The sequence below is a fragment of the Lipotes vexillifer genome, unplaced genomic scaffold (genome assembly GCF_000442215.2).
Source record: "Lipotes vexillifer unplaced genomic scaffold, Lipotes_vexillifer_v1.1 scaffold1442, whole genome shotgun sequence".
NCBI lineage: Eukaryota > Metazoa > Chordata > Mammalia > Artiodactyla > Lipotidae > Lipotes > Lipotes vexillifer.
The window spans coordinates 1,571,199-1,592,988 of NW_006797379.1; the positions used below are offsets into that span (position 1 = coordinate 1,571,199).

Genomic DNA, 21,790 nt, shown 5'->3' on the forward strand with positions numbered 1-21,790 from the left:
TCATCAAACTACAGTGCATTTGGGGCCCTTTGGGGCCTGTTTTTTGTGGCCCAAATGGTTTTTATATTTTTTAAGCATTTTTTTTTAGAAGAAGAAGATAATGTGATAGAGACCTTATATGGCCTGCAAAACCAAAAATAGTTACTCTCTGGCCCTTTACAGAAAAAGCTTGCTGACCCTTGATCTAATTCATTTTATCCTTACAAGATTCCAATAAGGTGGGTCCTATGAGGAAACTGAGGCACAGAGGGCTTAAATTACTTTTTGTCAGTGGCATTCACTGTTTTTAGAGCGGGTTGCAGGCCCTTTGTAGAAACTTGCTAATATTGTGTTTCTTTGCAGTGTAAAAAGTGGATAGTGGCTCACATGTCAAAGGATGGCACGGTCACGCTCTAGATCCCCCAGGTGGAGGCACAGGTGAGCAGTCCTTAGTTTAGCAGTGTAAGCATGGGTTTGGGATGTGCTTCGACTTTCAAATTCACCTGTATTGTTAAGAACCTATTTTAATAAGCTCGTGGACTTGATTATTCACAGTAGCTACGTTATAGTGATCGACCTTGTATTTCTAGATTCTAGGACCTGACAGCTTTCTTTAATTATGGCTGGCAGCTAGAATTAATCCATAATAAAAGAAATGCATTGACCACAGAAAGGAAGACTGAGAAACACCTTTGAGAGTGTTACATATTTTGCATCAGTAAGTGGTTTAGAACTCTTCAGTATATATTCAGTTTAATTATTTTCATAGTCAATATGTTTGAAGAAATTGGGAGTTTCCTGTGTCGTCTTCTTCATGGCAGAGTAATAGAATTTTGAACAACTCAATTATAAATCAACTCTCCTCTTTGCTTGTTGGTAGTATCAATAGTATATATAATTAGATTGGAACAATTTAACCAGTTTTTACTGTATACCTGCTATAGGCAGGTTCTGGGGCTACAAAGGCAAATTTGTGTACAGGGCCTCAGCAAGCACGCAGCCTGACTGGGCAGATTGACACCACAGGCAACTATGATACTGTAGGAAAATTGTTGTGCTACTACTGACTGGGACAAGGTACTCTGGATTCCACAGGGAGGGAATAGTTCTGCTTTTGTGGAGGGAAAGGCGGGATACCAAGAAAGTCTTCAAAGAAGAGATGAGATTTAAGGATGGGTAGAATTTTTTTTTTCTTTTTTTTTGGCCTCATCGTGTAGCTTAGTTCCCCGACCAGGAACTGAACCCGGGCCCTCGGCAGTGAGGGTGCGGAGTGCTAACCACTGGACTGCCAGGGAATTCCCAGTGATGGGTAGAATTTTTAAATGCAGAAAGAGAGAAGAAAAGTATTCCAGTTAAGGGGATGACAAGAGCAAAGGTGCAGAGCTGTGAAAGTGACTAGTACATTTTAGAACTTTAAAGAGGACCACAATTACATACGCAAAAGACAGATCAAGATTTTTCATGTTAATACGGCTTGGTCATGATGCTTGTTCATTATGGTTCTCCAATGACTAATCAGTCATTTCTTCAACAGTTTTCATTTTGTAGTTCACAAGACCAAATTGTAATGGGGAGGAACTTCAGAAAGAAAAGGGAATGCAAAGAAGCAAATGGCTTGAACATGGAGGGCCTCACAGAGGTCATTTTGTTTCACCCTTTTGTGGTAGGCTCTGGTGAAGGGGCGCAAAAGACCCTGCCAAGCTTAGTGCCTGATTTCTGGATGCCTTCTCAGGACTCTTTGTCACCAACTGTAAAGGGTCTGATATCTTACCCGACTTGCAAGCTAGCACATTAGTGTGTCACAAGGCACTTTTGGATCAGAGACAAAGGCCTTTATTACTCATATGCAGCAGGCGACTTGAGCTTCATGTGCCTGTGCTCCCCTTACCTCTAGTCCCCTGAGGGTGGGCACTGCTGACATAGCTGAGGAACCCGAGCCCCATTAGGGACAGCAAGCAACCCTGCCCAGCCTTTGCCTTGGAGGAGACATTATCTTGTTATCCTGGGCAGCAAGCACATTGGCCCTCTGCCCCTTAGGGAAGCCCTATCCCCATCTTCCCAGGCAGTTTGCCTTGGAACAAAAGCTCAGGAGGCATGCAGAGCACAAGACATCCAAGGAGAATTGTCTCCCAACAGACTCTTTGGGTCTCTCTTGTCCCTTTAGGAGAACTAAAAATAATAGCCACCATTCCAGCAATCTCCTTCAGAAGAAAGGGGCTCTGTACAATAGAACCCTGAGATGAAATATAATATCAAAGCAGTATTCCATGTGAGGTAAGGATTAAAGTAAGAGATTGAGTTTTTCATCAGTCTGGAAGACCTCAGCCTCTGGCTGCCAGCTTTTCTCCTTAGCAGTGGAAGAGATGAAGTCTTCCAGGAAGTCCTCAGAGGCTCCAGTTGCTTCTTCCTGTGAAGAGGTGCAGCCAGATGGATGACGGAGTTTCTACTTCAGCTAAATAATGCACTTGCCAGTACATCTAGCTTGGTGACTCTAAAGGGAGATATTGGCAAGTCCAGTGTATAAATCCCAGTATGTATGTGAGGAAGACAAATCAGCCTCGTTTCTCGTAGGGAGGACCCAGACATGTCACCAAAAGGAAAGGCTTTTACTCCTGGTTACTCCAACTCCGTGGCAGCTGCTGCAGAGGGGGCGATAACAAAAGCTGCAAGGGTAGCTGCCTCATTGGTTAGAAGACATTAAAACCTCAGGGAGGAAATTGGGAGATTGGACAGGTCAGATGGGAGGAAAGGTCCCCAGGTGCCAATTTGAACTTTGTCGTGTTCCAGATAGTGTCACTCCTCTCTCTTAACCTGAAGTCTGGGTAACTCAGGCTGTTTCCCCAGATACTCCTAGGAGCCTTCCTCCTCAGTTGGAATGAAAGGCTCCATGTTGGCAATGCTGAGGTATTGGAGAAGGTAGTTACAGAAAGGATGTGCTGTCCCTGGAGAGCATTATAGCTGCATTAAAGCACACATTCACCAAAGTTACAATCTCTGGTTCAACAGCACACCTTTCATTTTATATGTAAGGGGACAGGTCTGGGAAAGAAAACTTATTTATGTTAGTAGTATTTACGGAGGGACTAAGCATGAGGTCCACGTCTTTTTTTTTTTTTTTTTTTATCACTGCCTCTGTGTAGAGCCTATGCAGTTACCTTCAGGCAACAGAAAGGGAATGGATTTTGGAATCATGCAGACCCACGTTTACATCCTGGCTTTGCCATTTACTCCCTGTGTGATCTGAACAAATTATATAACCTCTCTTGGCTTCAGTTACCTCATCTTAGAATTGGGATAAATAATAGCTACCTGCACAGTTGCTGAGGCAATTATATAAGCTAATGTAGGCTTTCTCTTTGTAAGTATTCGAAAAAATGGTAGAGGTCATTAACATTACTTTCCACAGAGGTAGCATTAGAGGTGGAAAATAACAGGGTGTTTGCATCTGTCATCAAGATAACAGATATGTCAAAAGAATCTGAAGCAAGCTAAGTAAATTATGGAACTTGTACAGTTCTATGTGTTCTGCTACAGTGCAAAAGATATTTTAAAAAAAACTTTCAAGAGAGAAAATGAAAACCTACTGTTATAAAGTTCCAGCAATTTTGTTCCCTGAATGTTTTAGGTACGTCACCTATGTTCACCAATACATATGGATGTCACAGGCTTTGTGGACTGTGGTCACCTTTCACCTTCATGGGGCCAGTAAGTGCAGCAGAATAGAGACATCTGAGTCATCTGAGGTCAAATAATCTGAGTGTGAATCCTGACTCCATCAAGGATCCAGCCGTGGACTGGGAGCAGGGTACCTGACCCTTCCAAGCTTCAGCCACATATATGTGTTAGCATACGGTATTTGTCCTTCTCTTTCTGACTTACTTCACTCTGTATGACAGACTCTAGATCTATCCACCTCATTACAAATAGCTCAATTTCGTTTCTTTTTATGGCTGAGTAATATTCCATTGTATATATGTGCCACATCTTCTTTATCCATTCATCCGACGACGGGCACTTAGGTTGTTTCCATCTCCGGGCTATTGTAAATAGAGCTGCAATGAACATTTTGGTACATGACTCTTTCTGAATTCTGGTTTCCTCAGGGTATATACCTAGTAGTGGGATTGCTGGGTCATATGGTAGTTCTATTTGTAGTTTTTTAAGGAACCTCCATACTGTTCTCCATAGTGGCTGAACCAATTCACATTCCCACCAGCAGTGCAAGAGTGTTCCCTTTTCTCCACACCCTCTCCAGCATTTATTGTTTCTAGATTTTTTGATGATGGCCATTCTGACTGGTGTGAGATGATATCTCATTGTAGTTTTGATTTGCATTTCTCTAATGATTAATGATGTTGAGCATTCTTTCATGTGTTTGTTGGCAGTCTGTATATCTTCTTTGGAGAAATGTCTATTTAGGTCTTCTGCCCATTTTTGGATTGGGTTGTTTGTTTTTTTGTTACTGAGCTGCATGAGCTGCTTATAAATTTTGGAGATGAATCCTTTGTCAGTTGCTTCATTGGCAAAGGCCCTCTTCCTCCCACCCTCTCCACTTACTGTTTAAGGATGTAGTTTTTGCTTCTTGAAATAAACTTAGTAGAGAGAATAGACAATCAATTGGGGAAACTGTGGGGTCAGTTTTGGGTCTGAGTTTGGATTTATTGTGCATCATAAACTCTTGGAATCTAATTTAATTTCAGAAGTTATGTTCAGTTTTCCAGAGGCTCCTACATATTTACTTGTGTGAATCTAGCCCTCCTTCTGCTTATTTCTTACTTGACCATTGAACCTGATGTAAGCTTTTGTTGACTGGCCCTTTTGCCAGAACTTTGCTGTCAGCAATCTTCCAAAATAGATCCTGCTGCGTCCCTAAGCTGGTTCTCCTCCAACAGGATGGGTGTGCTCAGCTCATTTTGATATGCACATGGGGTACATTAGTTAAGATGAAAAGAGTATGCTTGTTGAATCGGGTGGAAGCATAATCAGACTCCCAAGTGAACAATTTAGAACGCAAATATCGCAAATTGATGAATTTAATTTGAGTGGAAGAAGCAGGGAAAAGCACATGTTTTATTTGGGTAAGTCATGTTAAGACAAACTTAGTCTGTTGTCTTTGAATGGACTAAACTTTTCTGTATTTGTTTACATAGGTCTTTATCACCAGTACCTAGAAATTCTGAACACTACAAGCAAAGACCTGAGCATTATGGCTATGAATATAGGAAGGATCCAAAAAGACCTGTCACTTGGAGAATGGACAATGAGAAACATGGGCAGAGTAAACCAAGGATTCCTTCTCGTGAAACTCCACATTACCGATCTTATGAACATAGATCATCTTCCCCAAACATAAGAAGAAACTCTTTAGAAAATTTTTATACTTATAAGCCTCCCCAAGTATATTTACCAGGAAGAGGGGATGATAGTAACAGAAGATCTCAGTATATGCCCAAATACTCAGAAGGTGTACTCTACAAGGAGCACCAGAGGAATTGTTATCCCCAGAAAGTGCAAGGAAGGTATTTTCCTGATGACCACAGAGTTAGAGGAAGTGGAAAAGGAGGGAAACCACCTCTGAGGTCAATAGCAGATTCTTTTAGATTCGAAGGGCAGTGGCATGAAGATGAATTGAGGCACCAGAGGATACAAGACGAAAAATATTCTCAGTTACTTAGAAGAGGCTCTGAAGATTTTGAGAAAAGGAGCTCTTTTCAGACGAGGTATAGGAAAACATTAAACCTGGGTAATTTGGTATAAAGACTCAAGTAAAAAAGTCTGTTTACTTTGTGGTTGAAGATAACCACCTTGAAAAGCTTTTGTCTAAAAAGCATTGTAATTTAGTTTTGGTCTACTGGTAGTAGTGAAGTGTTTATTTTTAGAATCATGTTGATGGCTAGAATATTTAAAAAAATGATGCTATTTTCCTAAGTGCCTTGTGCATCTATGAGTTGGCTTCAGGGATTATAGGTTAACTTGCCACTGTGCTCTGCATTTAAAGCCATGTTGCCCAACATTCCACACACATAAATTCTCACTTTCTTCTCTCTAGTGCAAGTGTAAACTGCTTTATGTCAACACAGGTATCCTGAGGATCGTGATTTCAGAAAATATGGACACACATCAAAAAGACCTCAAGACATGGAGAGGTATGAAAACAGAGAGCCTCCCAGGAGCCCGCAGTGGAAGTCCAGGCATTTTCTCCCTTCTTACCAAGAGAAGAAAGATCAGTGGAACCTCGGACCCCAAACTCTTCGATACGCTCCGAGGGAATTCCCAGAGACCAGTTCAGCAGCCAAGGTATCCTGTGACTATCGCCACAAACATCGTAAGACCTCAGATGGGGACCAGGACTTTTATGATGGAAGAACTCAGAAGTACTCTAAGGAGGAAGATAGAAAATTCGGTTCTCAAAAAGGCCCTGTAAATAGAGAGTCCGATTGCTTTAATGCTGGAAGAGGGAGAGAGACTGAAGGTGGGCAAGTCAAAGAGCCTTTTAAGCCATCTAAGAAAGACTGCACTACCTGCACTCATTCAGATAAAAGCGACATTGGTTTGAGACCCTGTAATGACAAACGGAAGGACAAAATAAAGAAAGAAGGGGCTGGCAGAAAAGAGAGCAACTCTTCCCATAACCGACTTGATAAGAGTAAAAAACTTTCTGACTCAAAACCTTCATCTTCCGTTCTTAGGAAGAAATCACTTACAGTTAAAGTAGATGTGAAGAAAACATCCAGGTATTATCTTTGTTTTTTTCTATAACTGTTTCTGCCACCTTTATTTGAAGCTTTGAAAATAGAATTAATGCTGTGTTTAGAGTTTGAGCTGGGGGGCGGGGATTGCCTGGATTTTTCAAAAAAGCCCTCTAATGAGGATGAATCCCATGATTAGTAACATGGGGTGACGTCATGTCTGTTCGTTCCCACGTTTGTATCTCAAGATGCTTTTTGGGTGAAGGGCATTCTGTGGAGTTGTTCCTCTTCATGAATTTACATGTTTTTATGCTGCCACATTTTCTATATCCACGGATAGGCTGGGTGGTGCTCAAGGAGACCTGTTTCTTGCTTAGTTTCTCAGAGCCTGTTGCCTGAAATTCAGAGAATTTTTGACCTGGAAGGGACCTTAGCAGACCCTGATTTTATAAAGGAAGAGATTGAGGCAGTGAGAGATGAAGTGACTTATCTAAGTCCGTGCCTGGGGCTCAAATTCACATGTCCCCTTGTGACTCAAGGAGGTGGATGACTTAATGTGGTTCTTGCTGCCGTCTCAAAAGGAGTGGTGCTCAACCGACTAGCTTCTCCTAGGTAGAGGAAATTAGGCTAGAGTCTAGAAAGAGGCCTATTTATAAGACATTTGGTTTAGCTCTTGACTGTTTAACAAAAAAGACTACTTTTGTAGTAAGTTATATTCTCCTGCAGTGGATTGCATGCTTTTTTCTATTATGAGTATTACCTCTTTATGGATTCTGAGAATAATAAGGCACTGACACTTGGATGTGTCAGCTAAGTCCTTTTGTTACCTTAATACACTACCAGTATGTGAATTAAAAAGTGAAGGACCATGTTGATTTGGTGTATTTATGTTCACCATTGACTCATATCTGTATTTGAATCAAAAACTAGAGGGAACAAAATGTGACGGTGAGGGAGGTAAACCCACAGTCTTTTTTTTTAAACAGAATATATTTTGCTTCTTTCCTTAAAGTTAGATATGGCAGTCCCCCTCCCTGATATTTTTCTTACATTCATTGTACTTGCAAAAAATATTTTAAAATATACATATGTATATTTATATGTACACAGAAAGAATTTATAAATATGATTATATTACAGAAAGTTGGACAAATAGAAGGGCGGGGGAAATCACCCATAATCCTACTATCCTAGGACAAATTTATTAATATTTTAGTACAGCTCCTTTTTCTTTTTGCGGTACGCGGGCCTCTCACTGTTGTGGCCTCTCCCGTTGTGGAGCACAGGCTCCGGACGCATAGGCTCAGCGGCCATGGCTCACGAGCCCAGCCGCTCCGCGGCATATGGGATCTTCCTGGACCGGGGCACGAACCCGTGTCCCCTGCATCGGCAGGCGGACTCTCAACCACTGTGCCACCGGGGAAGCCCTACAGGTCCTTTTGTTGTTTTTCTATGTATACCTGGTTGTCATAATGTTGTATTAATAATTTTGTATTCTATTTCATATAATATGTCTTAAGTCACTTTGTGCTATTATATTTCCTACTAGTTCTTAGTCTTAAGAGCACAAAAGCTGCTGTAAGCATCAAGTTTAAGGATGTTACCTTAAGCTTTTTTTCTTTCCAACATTATATTATGAAAATGTTCAAACATACAGAAAAGTTGAAAGAATTGTACAGTCAACACCTATATACCCACCACCTAGAGTCTACAGTTAACATTTTACTCTACTTCTGTAATCACATATCTGTTCATCTATCATTCCATCTTATTTTTTTGCTGCATTTCAAAGTGAGATGCAGATATGAGTACATTCCCCTTTAAATATTTCAGTATTTAATATTTGTTTACAGTTTTTTTCCTTCTGAGGTAAAATTACATACAATCAAATCACAAAAATCTTGAATTTTTAAATAAAAGTAAAAGAATGTAAGTAAAAATAAAAATCTTGAATTTTGCAATATTTAATAAAGTGTTTTATACTTAAATTAGAATTAATAACATTTTTAAAGAATGCTAGAAGTACCAACTTTGAAGGATTTTATTTTAGTAGACCTCATTAGAGATGCTAAACACTGTTAATTTTATAATTTGATATTGAGAAATAGAAGCTTGATCTTCATCATGTGTCACCAAAATGAGCTTCCTAAAATTGAGGCTGCTGTAACTTTTGTTTTAAATTTATAAATTTTTAAATTTATAAACTGGGGCTTCCCTGGTGGCGCAGTGGTTGAGAGTCCACCTGCCGATGCAGGGGACACGGGTCTATGCCCCGGTCCAGGAAGATCCCACATGCCGCGGAGCGGCTGGGCCCGTGAGCCATGGCCGCTGAGCCTGCGTGTCCGGAGCCTGTGCTCCGCAACGGGAGAGGCCACAGCAGTGAGAGGCCCACGTACCATAAATAAATAAATAGATAGATAGATAGATACATACATACATACATACATACATACATACATACATACATACAAACAAACAATCCTTTTATGAATTTCATGACCCATTAGTGGGGCCTGTCAGTACGTGTTTGAATTACCTGTCAAGGACCTGTCGAACGGCTTGTGTAATAAAGAGCTTCACTGTAAGTCCTTTCTATTCAAAGACTTGAAGAATAAATAACTTAATAAATATATGCACCTTTACAGTATGGCAATGCATCGTAGTCAACAAAAATCTTTCTCTCTGATTATAATCATTCATTGATGAATGAGTTGTGGAAGAATTTTGTGGCGTTGGATTTAGTTATGTGTGGACTGATGAAGTGTCCATAAAACAAAGGTAGTTAATACCCTCAATAGAGCCATGTTCTCAACTGCTAACATAAATTAGGTTTTCCACTGCTTAACAAGATTAAAATAATCATAGAGTGCAGAGAGGTTATTTGTTGGTTAAAATCTAGAGAGGTTTATGCACTTTTTTGGAAAGACTAAGATGGTTCATTTTATGCATTTGTTTACTTTCTTAGCTTTGGTCAAGTATTGATGTATGTTCTTCCAGTTATTAATGCAGTTGAAAACGTATGTTTATCACCTAGTGATTTTTCTAGATTCTAATTTGTATCTAGAATAGCAGTAGGTAGACACAAAGCCGATATTCTAGTGACCTACTTTGTCAGAAACTGCGTTATCAGAGGTAGAAGTTACACAAGAGTCATAATTATATATTTCAGAATGAAGTTAGGGAGTCACAGTATGAAAATCTGTACCAAGGTTGTTATGAACCCCAAACACTCACTGTTGTATACATCTGGAAGTCTTGGGGCAGGTGGAGGGAGTTTGGTTTAATGTTGGGTGGAGTAGGTGAGAGGGTGAACCTTGGTCAGGCTAGGAAGGAGGTGAGAGGGAGGAGGAGAGCCTGCCAGTCTCCGGAGAAGAGTAAGCTGGGGCAGGTGGACCTGGACCGACGCTCCTTTGACTTCTCAGGTGCTGGGACTAGGCATCTAGGATGAGAAGGTTGGCTAGTGAAGTTGATGTTAGACTGGGTGCCTCAGCCACATTTGCATTTAATCCTTTATTTCTCACTGAAGAGATATAGAGAGGGCCTCCCTACCCCCTACCTGGTCTTTCCCCATACTGAAAGGGGGATGAGGCGGGTGATGAGCCGCAGAAGACACTGGAGCCCACATGCTCTGAGGAAACAGCTGCTGCCTAGGCTGCAGAAGAGTGAAAAACCACAGCGAGCATTGAAGGAAGGTAGCCTAATCACACAAGTTTACCTTTGATGGGCATTTGGCTGGAGGCAAAATAAGCTGTGGGTGGAGATATTTTTGTGATACACATACCTGCTACCTTGCTGTTATGTATCACAAAAAAAACTAAGGTTTTTTTCCCCCTAATATTTCTCATATACATTTTCTAAAATCAAAAATTAATTGAGAGAGCGTTCCCTTTCATTCCTGTGTTTCATCCTATCTTCTCTTAGTGTCTCTTAGGGGTCCTAGTATAGGGAGATAAACATTCTGTTTGATGTTGGGATGCATAGGTTTTTGTCTTTCAGTGGGTCACTGAGCAGCTCTGTGACATTGGGCAGGTCACCTGGCCATGACTTTGGGGCCCAAATTAACCGGTAGTTCTTCCTGGCTCTGCGAGTCTGCTACAATTGGTCATATGTTGATAACTATTGAAGCTTGCTTGACAGGTTCATCTTAGGATCCTCTGAACTTTTGTATATATTTGAGATTTTCTATTATAAAAAATGAAAAATTTTAAATTTATCTAAACTAGGTAAAAAATTTTAAAGTAAGCTAAGAAAGTTAAAAAACAAAATTAAATTGGCCTCACAATTTTAAGTCTGTCATCTTTTTAGCTGAAACTCACTACTTCATATTGTCCAAGTCATTTCCCATTTTATCATGTATTCCTTCAGCGGGTATTTTTTGAGGACCTACCCTGTGAGACAATCTGTTAGGGTGCCCTGGGACTATGGATCCATATAGGTTTAGGTTTCTTCTCCTCTGGTCTTATAGACCACGGGATGACGTTGGTAATACCACGGCACAGTGGAGTGAATGTGTGAGGTGGTGTGCAACTCCACCATCCGAAGAAGTGAGATTTACAGCTGCTAGAGTTCTTCATGATGATGTTTCAGGCTCTGAAGATAAATCCAAAAGAGAGCCCTGAGATATGTCGTAAATAATAGCAGCACCACCAGAAAAAAATAATACCTCTTCATATAACAAAAATCAATCAGATGGATACATTTTGGGGTGTGGGTGTACACGTGTATGCATTTATTTATTTACATCACTAACAGCCATGTATCCAAAACCGCTCCAAGGTTATGAGGGGCTTACAGATATTCTTTAAAAAATTAAACTCCTCTAACAAGATGGTTTTGAGTGCCTATTTTTAACTTCTCAGAGGAAAAGCTTCCATCTGACTTTGCATGCTCCCTGCTCTCAAACCAGCCCTGTCGAGACGACTCCCTGCCAAGGCAGAAACATGGACGAGTGATTATGCCGCAGGTTGATGCCACTGATGTGGTTTCCTTGACTCATCAGAAAGACTTTCATTAGAAGGCCCATATCCTTTCTCTCCTCCTAATTTGCTCCAAGCTTCTCACTGTGTATCTGATAACTAGTAAGAGACATTTAGTGAAATGTCTAGAAGCTAGAATGCTAGAAGCTAGAATGGCCCTGTAACAACCTCCACTAACAAAAGAATTACAAATGCTCTGTGTTTAAAGGGGTTTAATGGTACAAAAAGCCAAAAAACAGCTTTAAAATTTTTTTTACAGGAGAAAAATAAGATGTTTAAATGGAACTATAAAAATGATCTATCTGTAAGGGGAAATCAGTTGATAATGGTTTTTATTGCAGTCTCAGTTTCTCCCAAGACGAAACCAGCTGATAAAGGCTTCTAATTTTTCACCAGATAATTAGTAAAATTTACTTGTAATTTTTTATTACTGGCCTAACTCTCATCCCCACTCCAAGTCCAACTCTCAATTCATAGGAGTGCTGTGGTATACTCTGAAGCTACACTTAATTCCTGAAATTTTAGTGTTTACATTTGTTATCAGTTAAAAAATGTACTCTAGAGACACCCCACAACAAGATTTTTAATAAAAAAATATCAGTGATCATCCTTCGAGAAAATACACATGAAAATAGTATAACCTGAAATTTAGTCTTTTAAAAATAATCATACTTTTGCTATAAGGAAAAGTTTCTAGAAACTTTAGAATGCAAAATGTTCTAGGTATTTCCATTTATAAATTTAATCACCTCTTTGTTCATATGTTCCTTTTTGTATTTCCCATGACATTACTGATCAACAAGTTAAGAATTTCACAAAATACCCCCAATACAATAGTTAAGCTGAAAAGATCAAATGTTCTCATTTGAGATGCATTTTAGACAGTTTTAAAAATGAAAATGTAGCCAACACCTGTATTCTAATACTACATCTACTTCCGGTCTGATTAAATCTTCCAGGTTCTCTGTTCCCTCCCACCACTCCACCCCGGTTTTCCTTCTCTGTTTAAGGATATTAACCCCTGACATTCACTTGAGTGTTGTGCATAATAACTAAGAAAACATAAAAAAGCTACATTAAACCTTAATTTCCTCTTCTACACATTAAGATCCATCCACAAAGCCAACTGCCTGGCAAAACAACAGTAACAAAAACCCAACCACCAAAACTAATGGATAATCCCCTGCCCTCTGGAAGCTTATAATAGATAACAAAATCTGTATGACACACGTAAAGTTTTCCTTTCTCGGTTTTCTTCCAGCTAATAACTATCACAATGCACTTTCCGAGTCATTAGTTTGCTCATGTCTTCCTAAGAGCACATTTAGAATTTTTGGAGTTGAGGTAAAAGGATTAGGGAGACTGACACTCCCTTAATTCAGCATCTCATTACTTTTTTCACAAAAGTCCCCTAACTGGCCTTGTCAACCGCAACACCCTTCCAAGACACCTGATAGAAGGTAGTCCTCTGGCGGCCAAAACTGAGCCTCCCACCCTCTCCCATCAGCTAATCCTGTCACATCAGGCTGGCAGTGTGGCGTCTTACCTTCACACCTCCTGCCCTTCTGTTTCCTTTCCCCAGACTGCTCAGATCACACAGCTCAAAGTTCCTAGGTGTGTTTTCTGCCTTTGTTAACCTATAAACGTAAAATGTCTTTCATCTCATCTCCACATGTCTAAAACACACCAACCTTCAAAGCCTAGCTGACACGTCAACTCCTGAAACTTGTTTTTCGGGAAGAGCCAAAAGCTATTCAGAGTTAAATGCAGAGGAGTAAGATGGGTATAAGCTGGTTAGTGCCATTTTGGGTCCAAAATGAGGAATAAATATAAATAATGAGGCATTTTCTTCTGTGACGCATAAACTGCCTCCAGCTGAAGAATATGAGTACTTTTAAGCAGGAGTAGCATTATTGGAATAAAGTAAACTTTCCCACTAAGACATTTGGAAGGATTATGTTCATAGGAATGTTTAACCTCTGGGATGAAAAGCAAAACAACCAAGACATCCATTGTCTCGATATCATGACACCTCCCCATAGAGCTATTGCAAAGATTAAATGAGATAATGTTTGTAAGCTCTGAGCGCCTTTGTTTGGCATGAATAATTGTTAGTTATATGTCATAATCATGGCTTTATAATGGTACTTAAAGGTCAGGAAAGCTCTTAATGAAAGTTGTAAAGATTCAGAAAGAATTAAAATGGTAAGATGGTTGGGGTTACATAATAAATGGTAGTATTTCTTTAAGGATATATTTAGGGTAAACACTGTCATTGCTCCTAATGATCATAACTTTGATAACAACTAAGACTATTTTCTGAGAGTTCAGTGAGACTTTGTAAGTGATTAAATTAATCTCAACAGAATTTGATTTCAAAATACTATTCTCAGCTTTTCATTACTGACATGGAGGTTTAAGGACTTTTATGAAGTCAGAGACGTTATTATGTTTGATATCAGCTTTTAAAGTATTGGTAGTATTTCAAGATAGTGTAAGCTTGCTGGCTTTACAATTTTATGGACATTTGGGAGTAGAAAATAATGATTACTTTTTGCATATTGAGTGTCTTCAATGCCTTGCTGTATTTTTTGAAGTAAAAATTGTTTAGCTTAGAACTTTGAGGATTTTATTATTAAAGTGGCAAATATTTAATGATCTCTGATTTGAAAAGGAGAACGCAAAACCGTGTACCTATAGCTATTTTCTCCTACTCATTATTGTACGTGTTTTACGGCATACAATTTAGTGCCTTAATTATAAGAAAAGATAAACATCTTTTTAGTTTTATAGCTATCTTGATTAACTTTTAAAGTTATTTTCTCAGTAAAATAGTCTCAAATTTAGTTAAACATTTACAAATTATTCTAGGGTTGCTTCTAGCTATTCCACAGAGAGACAGATGTCACATGATTTGGTTGCTGTTGGCAGGAAAAGTGAAAACTTTCATCCAGTGTTTGAACATCTTGACTCAACTCAGAATACTGAAAACAAACCTACAGGAGAATTTGCTCAGGAAATCATAACTATAATCCATCAAGTTAAAGGTTGGTATATTTCACACATACATTAGGGATAACACAAAAATAATGTACTGACTTTTCACAAGACATAGGTAAATATCTGTGATATTGTAGTAGTAATTAATATTTCATTATAAGTTAGATCATTAATTAGGAAATCTGGTGAAGAGAGTATAGCACGTATTAATTCAAGCCTAGTTGTTCTTTATATGTAGTTCCAATAACTTGATGCTTCAACTCATAGTAGATTACAAATTGAAAGTTATAAAGGAAGAGGTTGGCTACTGCAAAAGACAGGTGTACTGAGAGCAGAAAGAAACAATAACTGATAACTGAATAGGAAGGAGGAAATAACAAAAACCAGATATGAAACTCAAGAAACTCAAGAAATCTGGAAGTATAGGTCATTTGGTCATATTCTTAAAGCCCCTGAGGGCATTACTGGGACTTTGTGCCATAAGGGTGATGCTAAGCGATCAATAGAAGATTCCAGTTTGATTTGTTATACGTGATGACATCAGGACATTGCATAATAAATACTTCAAAGGTTTACATTGAGCTGTTGTGTTTTGCTTTTGCTTCTGGCCAGTTTCCATTAATTGGATAACTTAGTCATGTAAAATAACTTTCCTTATTGATGCTGCATAAATAAGGCAGTTGTGGGTATTATAAACTGGGGTCTTTCGAGAATTTCAAAATTTATAATTTTATATTTCTTACTAGATAACCGTGTTAATCTTTTTTACCTTCATAAAACATATTTTGCAAATGAATTATTTTCTTTGCAGCCCTCAAACTAAGGCACATATTTACTTTAAAGCATGCAGTTTGAAACAGTTCACCTTCTCAATTCCAGCCCCTCTTACCCAAAAGAAGTGTGATTCTTGGCAGACAGGGAGCTGGTATTGTAGAAAAATTCAGGAGATTGTCCCGGAACAGGAACAGTAAGTTAGGGAAAAGGATTGCTTTAGCATTCTCATGGGCCAAGTGTATTATCGTTCTCTTAATTCTGTTAAAAGCTTGTAGCATAGCCGCTTTCAGAAGGTCTTCATGAACTTCAGTTAATGTTAAAGTAAAATGGCATTAGGAGGCCTTCTGTGATATGTAAACATAACATTTAACATTTGTTCAGAACTGTTTTGATGTTTCAGGGTTGATTTTGGAGTTATTTTTTACTCTAGGTGAAGAGTAGAGCTATATACCAGCTTTACTCCCCAGATGTAGGGAGATCTTACCTAGGAGAAGAAAGGTCCTGTTCTCTCTTTGAGAGAGCCACTGTCTTTTCCCCCTGGCAAGTAAGCAGACATGTCAAATAGGAGCAGAATCTTTGGGTTCATAAATCCGTTTACTGTTGCTTGGCCTTGGGAAAGCGTGTGAGCACTACAAATTAGTCTGTGGAATAAGCTTAGGTCCCATATGTTTTCAAGAGAAAACAGGTTGTATGTTTTTTAATAGTCCCTTCTTCCTGTGCTTATTATATATAATCTTTTAAGTGGAATCAGTTTTACATTGAGATAAAACTTTTTTTTCCCTTTTGCAGCAGATTATTTTCCATCACTTGGAATTACTCTACATGAGCGTTTCTCAAAAATGCAAGTTACACAAGCTGCAGATGTAAATAAATTTAAATTGAACTCAGATCCAGAAATTCACAGGTAATGAGTGATTATTGTATGCCCATTTAACTCATGGGAATGAGCCTCAGAACAGATTGTGGGAAGGTGCTGCCTGCCTCCTGGGCTTGCTGTAGACTCTAGAACTGCATTTCCTGCCTAAAAACAGGACTAACCCAAGCAGGTACTGGGCCAGTGCACTTTGATAGACTAGGTTATATTGAAGCCATGACTAGCATTGTTTAAATGTGTAGGACTTTGAAAATATTTACCTACCTAACTTTGATTCTGCTGTGTCTATAGTAATTGCCTACTGAAGTTATCACTGGAAGATGAAAGACAGGTGTCGAGCCATTGAAATCATGGGTTGCTTCATGTGGTCAGAAATGGCTGTTCTGAGGGCAGCCGGATGAAAACCTATGTCTTCTTCTGCTGGCACCTGTCCAAACAGGTGGTGCGCCCTGTCTTGTGAGCTGAGTTGAATCAATGTTAGAATGCAGTAGATCCCTGGAGCCAAGTTTAAGGTTACACAGACTAGTGATTTGAGAACCACTGAGGCGTCACTGTGATGTTGTTTACAGGATATGTATGTCCTGGGAGACTGCCATATAGGTGAAAAACCACCTGGTAGCAGATTTCTTTTTCTTCCTCCAAGACACACCAGCGTTATTTCCAAATCCATTCTGTAATAATGGAATCAAGGTTTCAGTGTATAACATAATTATTTAATTGTAATATGCCTTTATTATTTTAGGAGAATAGATATGTCTTTGGCCGAGCTTCAGAGTAAACAAACTATGGTATATGATTCAGAACAGGTAAGTGAATATAATTTTTGATGAGAGATTATCTTATTGTTGGTATACTAATGGGAAAGGGAACTGGTCATTGGGAGTAAAAAAGGTAGTGAAAGTGGGTGAGGAAGAATGATTGAGACCCAGGAATCTGAAATTTACAAAGCTCTCCAAGTGACTCTAGTTATCAAAAGGTTGCAGAGAGAACACTGGCAAAAGACAAAAATATGCCCGAAGAGAGACAATCCCTAAGGGTAACAGCTTTGTAAAATTGACATAAAACTATAGTGTTTAATGTTCATTCCAAAACTTCACACTGTAAAGCTTGCAGAAAGTATGTTTGATACCTGTTTTTTCCAAAGCAGTCATGTGAGATATATTTTTAAGTTGTATGTAGAATGAATGCAAAGGAACTTAGTTTCATTTGACACTGCTCTTCTGTTTACTGAAGATTGTGTGAAAGATTCTATGGAATATGAACAAGAAAAATAATGGAAATAATACTGAATTTTTACGCGGGCCTCTCACTGTTGTGGCCTCTCCCATTGCGGAGCACAGGCTCCGGACGCGCAGGCTCAGCGGGCATGGCTCACGGGCCTAGCCGCTCCGCGGCATGTGGGATCTTCCCGGACCGGGGCACGAGCCCGCGTCCCCTGCATTGGCAGGCGGACTCTCAACCACTGCGCCACCAGGGAAGCCCCTGAATTTTTTTTTATTGTTCCCACCCATACCACCTCCCTCCCCGCCATTTCTTTGCTAATTAGAAGAACTATCTTAACTAGCCCAGGGGGAAGAAAACTGGCTCTTGTTTTAGAAGAAATATATCAAGTTCTAAAAGAACTGCTAATTTATTCATTGCGAGTGAAGAGTTTTTATAGAGGAGAGATTTTAATACATTTGTGATAGAATATATAAATAATATTTTCACTTGTGAATGGTTACAGTTTTATTGTACTTATGGAGATAGGTTAGTTTATTGAATAAATGATACTTTCAGAAAATTTCTGCTCATCAAAGTACTATAATAAACTTATAGGAAATTTGAGGATTTTTAAAAAATCACCCCTAATTCAACCACTTAAGACAAAATATTATTTGATCATCTTTCCTTGCAGTCTTATGTCTAGCATTTTAACATACACTGCCACAGTACATGTAGTTTTGGATGCTTTATCTTTTTACTTAAACTATAGTAACATTCCTTTTATGTAAAATCTCTGAACTCCCAATGACCTTTTTATAATTGAGGCTTTGTAAGTTTTAATTAAGTTTTTTCAGTAAGTGTTTTTCCATGGGTACTTCCACATAGTCTACATTATCATAATTTAAATGCTTGTACATTATTCCTATGACTTAAATTTACCATAAAATTATTCTTCCCTTCTCCTTTAAATTTTTTTCACACTTAAGTTACTTTCATTTTATGGTTATTTTTAAAATATAATATTTTGAATATACTTGGGTAGATAGACTTTTCTTTGGTATAGAGTCCCAGAAGTGGGATTCTTGGTTCAGTGTCATGAACTTTTCTGACTCTGTATTGTCAATTGTGTCTCAAAATATTTTTATCAGTTTACACTAGCATGAGCAGGATGAGTACAAGGTAACTTATTTAGGACTTTTACTTAAGGTTCTTGTTCGATATGGTCTTTGTGCAACTAACAGTAATGTGAATGGTTTGTCTTCTGTCAAAATTCCTCAGACTCTGGTCAAAATAATAGATCCAAATGACCTACGACATGACATTGAAAGAAGGAGAAAAGAACGGTTACAGAATGAAGATGAGCACATTTTTCACATAGCTAGTGCTGCAGAGAGGTAATCAGTAGATGAAAAACATCCTGTTATCAGACAGCTTTTGGTTTTAGCATATTTTCCAATTTTCTGTGTGTGATGGTAATTTTCACTTTAGTGTAGGAATTTAATTCCTCAAATCCATTTTACATGTTTAAGTGAAATCTGTTAAAATGTTTCAAAGTTATTCAGTGGTCATCATATGCTATTTCATTGAAACAATAAAAATTATGGGGTAGGTGAGTATTTGAGGTCTTTGTAATCTGGAGAGAAGTGTAGTAGCTTTTTTAATATTAGCAGGAGCCAAGACCAGCAAATTTATGGACTATTTGGCTCGAGCTGATTGAAACTCTGACACATTCTGCCCTTTAGATTCTGGTAGTCTTTGAATGTTGCAAAATTTCCTGAGGTCAGTGCCGTCCTCTTTCAGAACTCTTTGTGGATGTCTGTCCATGAAACAGGCAGGTGTAGTAGAAAATGCAGGAGAGACCTGAGTTTGAATCCTACTTCTGCCAGTTTACAAGCTGTTTGCTCTTGGGCAAACTTGCCTAGATTCTGGAGCCTTTTCCTCTATAAAATGAGAATAACCAATTTATGTTGGACAGGTTATAAATATTAAATGAACTGGCACATGTGAAGTACTTATGCCATGAGTGGCAAATTGATTGTCAGTAGATCCTTGTTTTTCTTTCCCAACGCTGTACCTCTTTTTAGGGGCTCTGAGTATTCTAGATTGGTCCCAGTTTATCCCTAGTCCTGAGAACTATGTAGAACTCAGGGCAACTCTGGGACCTCATATGATTATGAGATATAATTTAATGGGAAAAAATTTCCAGTTCACTCAAGGGTCCTCAAACTATTTGGATCTCCCAGAAGGTGGGAATGTATGAATAGAAAGGACCAGTGCTAATTGTCTTTCCATAGTCCTTAGTTTCAAAAATTAAAATATTTGACTAGACTTATAAGTCATGCCTATGGCTAACTAGGTCAAGATATGTGGAGCTTGTTTAAAACTGGACTTGATACTAACAGTAAGTTTGGGACTAATTAAAAGACAGCAAAACTGTGTGCTGAGGCATATGAAACAATTGAAAATGGTTAAAATCTTGTCCCTTGGTGGGTGAGTCTCCAGTTTCCTAATATGACATGGCATGACTGTGCTCTTTAGTGACACAAGCTCTCAGTCATGCTTTTCTTGACTGCTCAGCAAGTGTGAGAAACTCAGTGTACCAAAAAAAAGGTTTTTTAAAACAGATTTAAGATAATCAACATATTATAAAGACCATGTACGGCCTCAGAATATATCTTTACCCTTTGAGGTGATGAAGAGCTTGAGCAATGGAGTTAACACCTGAGTTCAACTCCTGGCTCTGTAGATACCTAGCTATGTGACTGACCTTGGGCAAGTTACTTAATCTCTGTTTCCTCAGCGTAAAATAGAGAGAAGAATTATACTTACCTCACGGCAGTGGTGAAAATTAAGTAAAGTGATGCATGTAACCTACAGAGAAGTTGGTCAGCATTAAGTATTATTAATGTTAGCTTTGAGGATGGCGTTGTAGGGTGCAAAAATGTCTTTCTGCAAGGTGTCTTTTTCTGGATCTGTTGAACTGTTTTATTCGTATTGGATGGCTGGTGTGGCATGGTGGAGCCATGAGGTGTTTTTTTTTTTTAATTCAGATATTACTGACCATAAAATTCACCTTTTGAAAGCGAAGAATTTAGTAGTTTTTCGTATAATCACAAAGTTGTGCAACTATCACCACTATCTAATTTTGAAACATTTTCATCACCCCAAAAAGAAACCCTGTACAATTAGTTGTCACTCCCTATTTCTCCGTCCTCCCAGCCCCTGACAGCCACTAATCTACTTTCTGTCTGTATGGATTTGCCTATTCTTGACATATAATTGCAATCATATAACAGGTGGCCTTTTGTGACGGGCTTCTTTCATGTAGTATAATGTTTTTTATGTTGCCCCATGTTGTAGCATGAATATTCCTTTTATGGCTGAATAACATTCCACTGTGTGGATACACCACATTTTGTTTATCCATTCACCGGTTGATGGATATTTGGGCTATTTCCACTCTTTGGCTATTGTGAATAATGGTGCTGTGAGTATTTGTATGCAATTTTTTGTGTGGATATATTTTTCACTTCTCTTCTGTATATACCTAGGATTGGAATTGCTGGTTCATATGATAACTGTGTTTAACTTTTTGATGAGCTGCCAGGCTATTTCCACAGTGGGTGCACCATTTTACATTCCCACCAGCAGTGTATGAAGGTTCCATTTTTAATACATCCTCACCAGAAGTTGTTATTGTTTATCCTTTTAAAAAAATAATATGGAAGCTTTAATCTCTCACTTTATCCTAATTCAGTTTCCTTGTTAACATAAGAAAAATATTTTATCCTTTTATCTTAAAAATTCAATTTATAAAAATTGACCTCATTAATATTTTTGCATAAACCTTTTAAATCAAGTCAGTGTATAGATTTCCACAGAAATTCAGAAGAAGTGAAATACAAGGAAATTATAAATCGTAGGATGTAGCTCTTTCCCGCCTGTTTTTTTCCCCCCTTAAAAGTTGTATGCAGACTCTGTGTCTATGTTGGCTCACCATTGTACTGCCTTGGGCTCAATTCATCTTTGTTGAATGAATGAAGACTTTCCAAAGGTGTAGACAGGACAGAAGATACTGAAATTGTAATGCATTTAGATCTTGATCACTTTTTATTCCCTGATACCTTAAAACCTTTCCCAAGCAAGCCTCACACCAGGGCATTCTGTCTTGTCTCTAAGACCCTGTTGTTCTCTATTTTTTCCCACTTTCGACCAGCCTCTTACCCTAAACTCTCCGTGTCTCCTCCTGACACACTGTTTCTCCCTCTTGTCACCAGCATTAAGTTCCCTAC

At 38.6% G+C, this 21,790-nt stretch overlaps 1 protein-coding gene across 1 annotated transcript in view; it reads left to right on the forward strand.

Moving 5' to 3' along the window:
- Positions 1-376: 376 nt before the first annotated feature.
- BCLAF3 (BCLAF1 and THRAP3 family member 3) overlaps positions 377-21,790 on the forward strand; it is a 46,972-nt gene continuing 25,558 nt past the window's right edge. The window contains exons 1-7 of the mRNA XM_007469311.1: positions 377-417; positions 5,130-5,699; positions 6,060-6,713; positions 14,516-14,691; positions 16,208-16,322; positions 17,035-17,098; positions 18,777-18,892. Coding sequence (XP_007469373.1) covers positions 377-417; positions 5,130-5,699; positions 6,060-6,713; positions 14,516-14,691; positions 16,208-16,322; positions 17,035-17,098; positions 18,777-18,892 — 1,736 coding nt within the window. The remainder of the gene's footprint in view (positions 418-5,129; positions 5,700-6,059; positions 6,714-14,515; positions 14,692-16,207; positions 16,323-17,034; positions 17,099-18,776; positions 18,893-21,790) is intronic.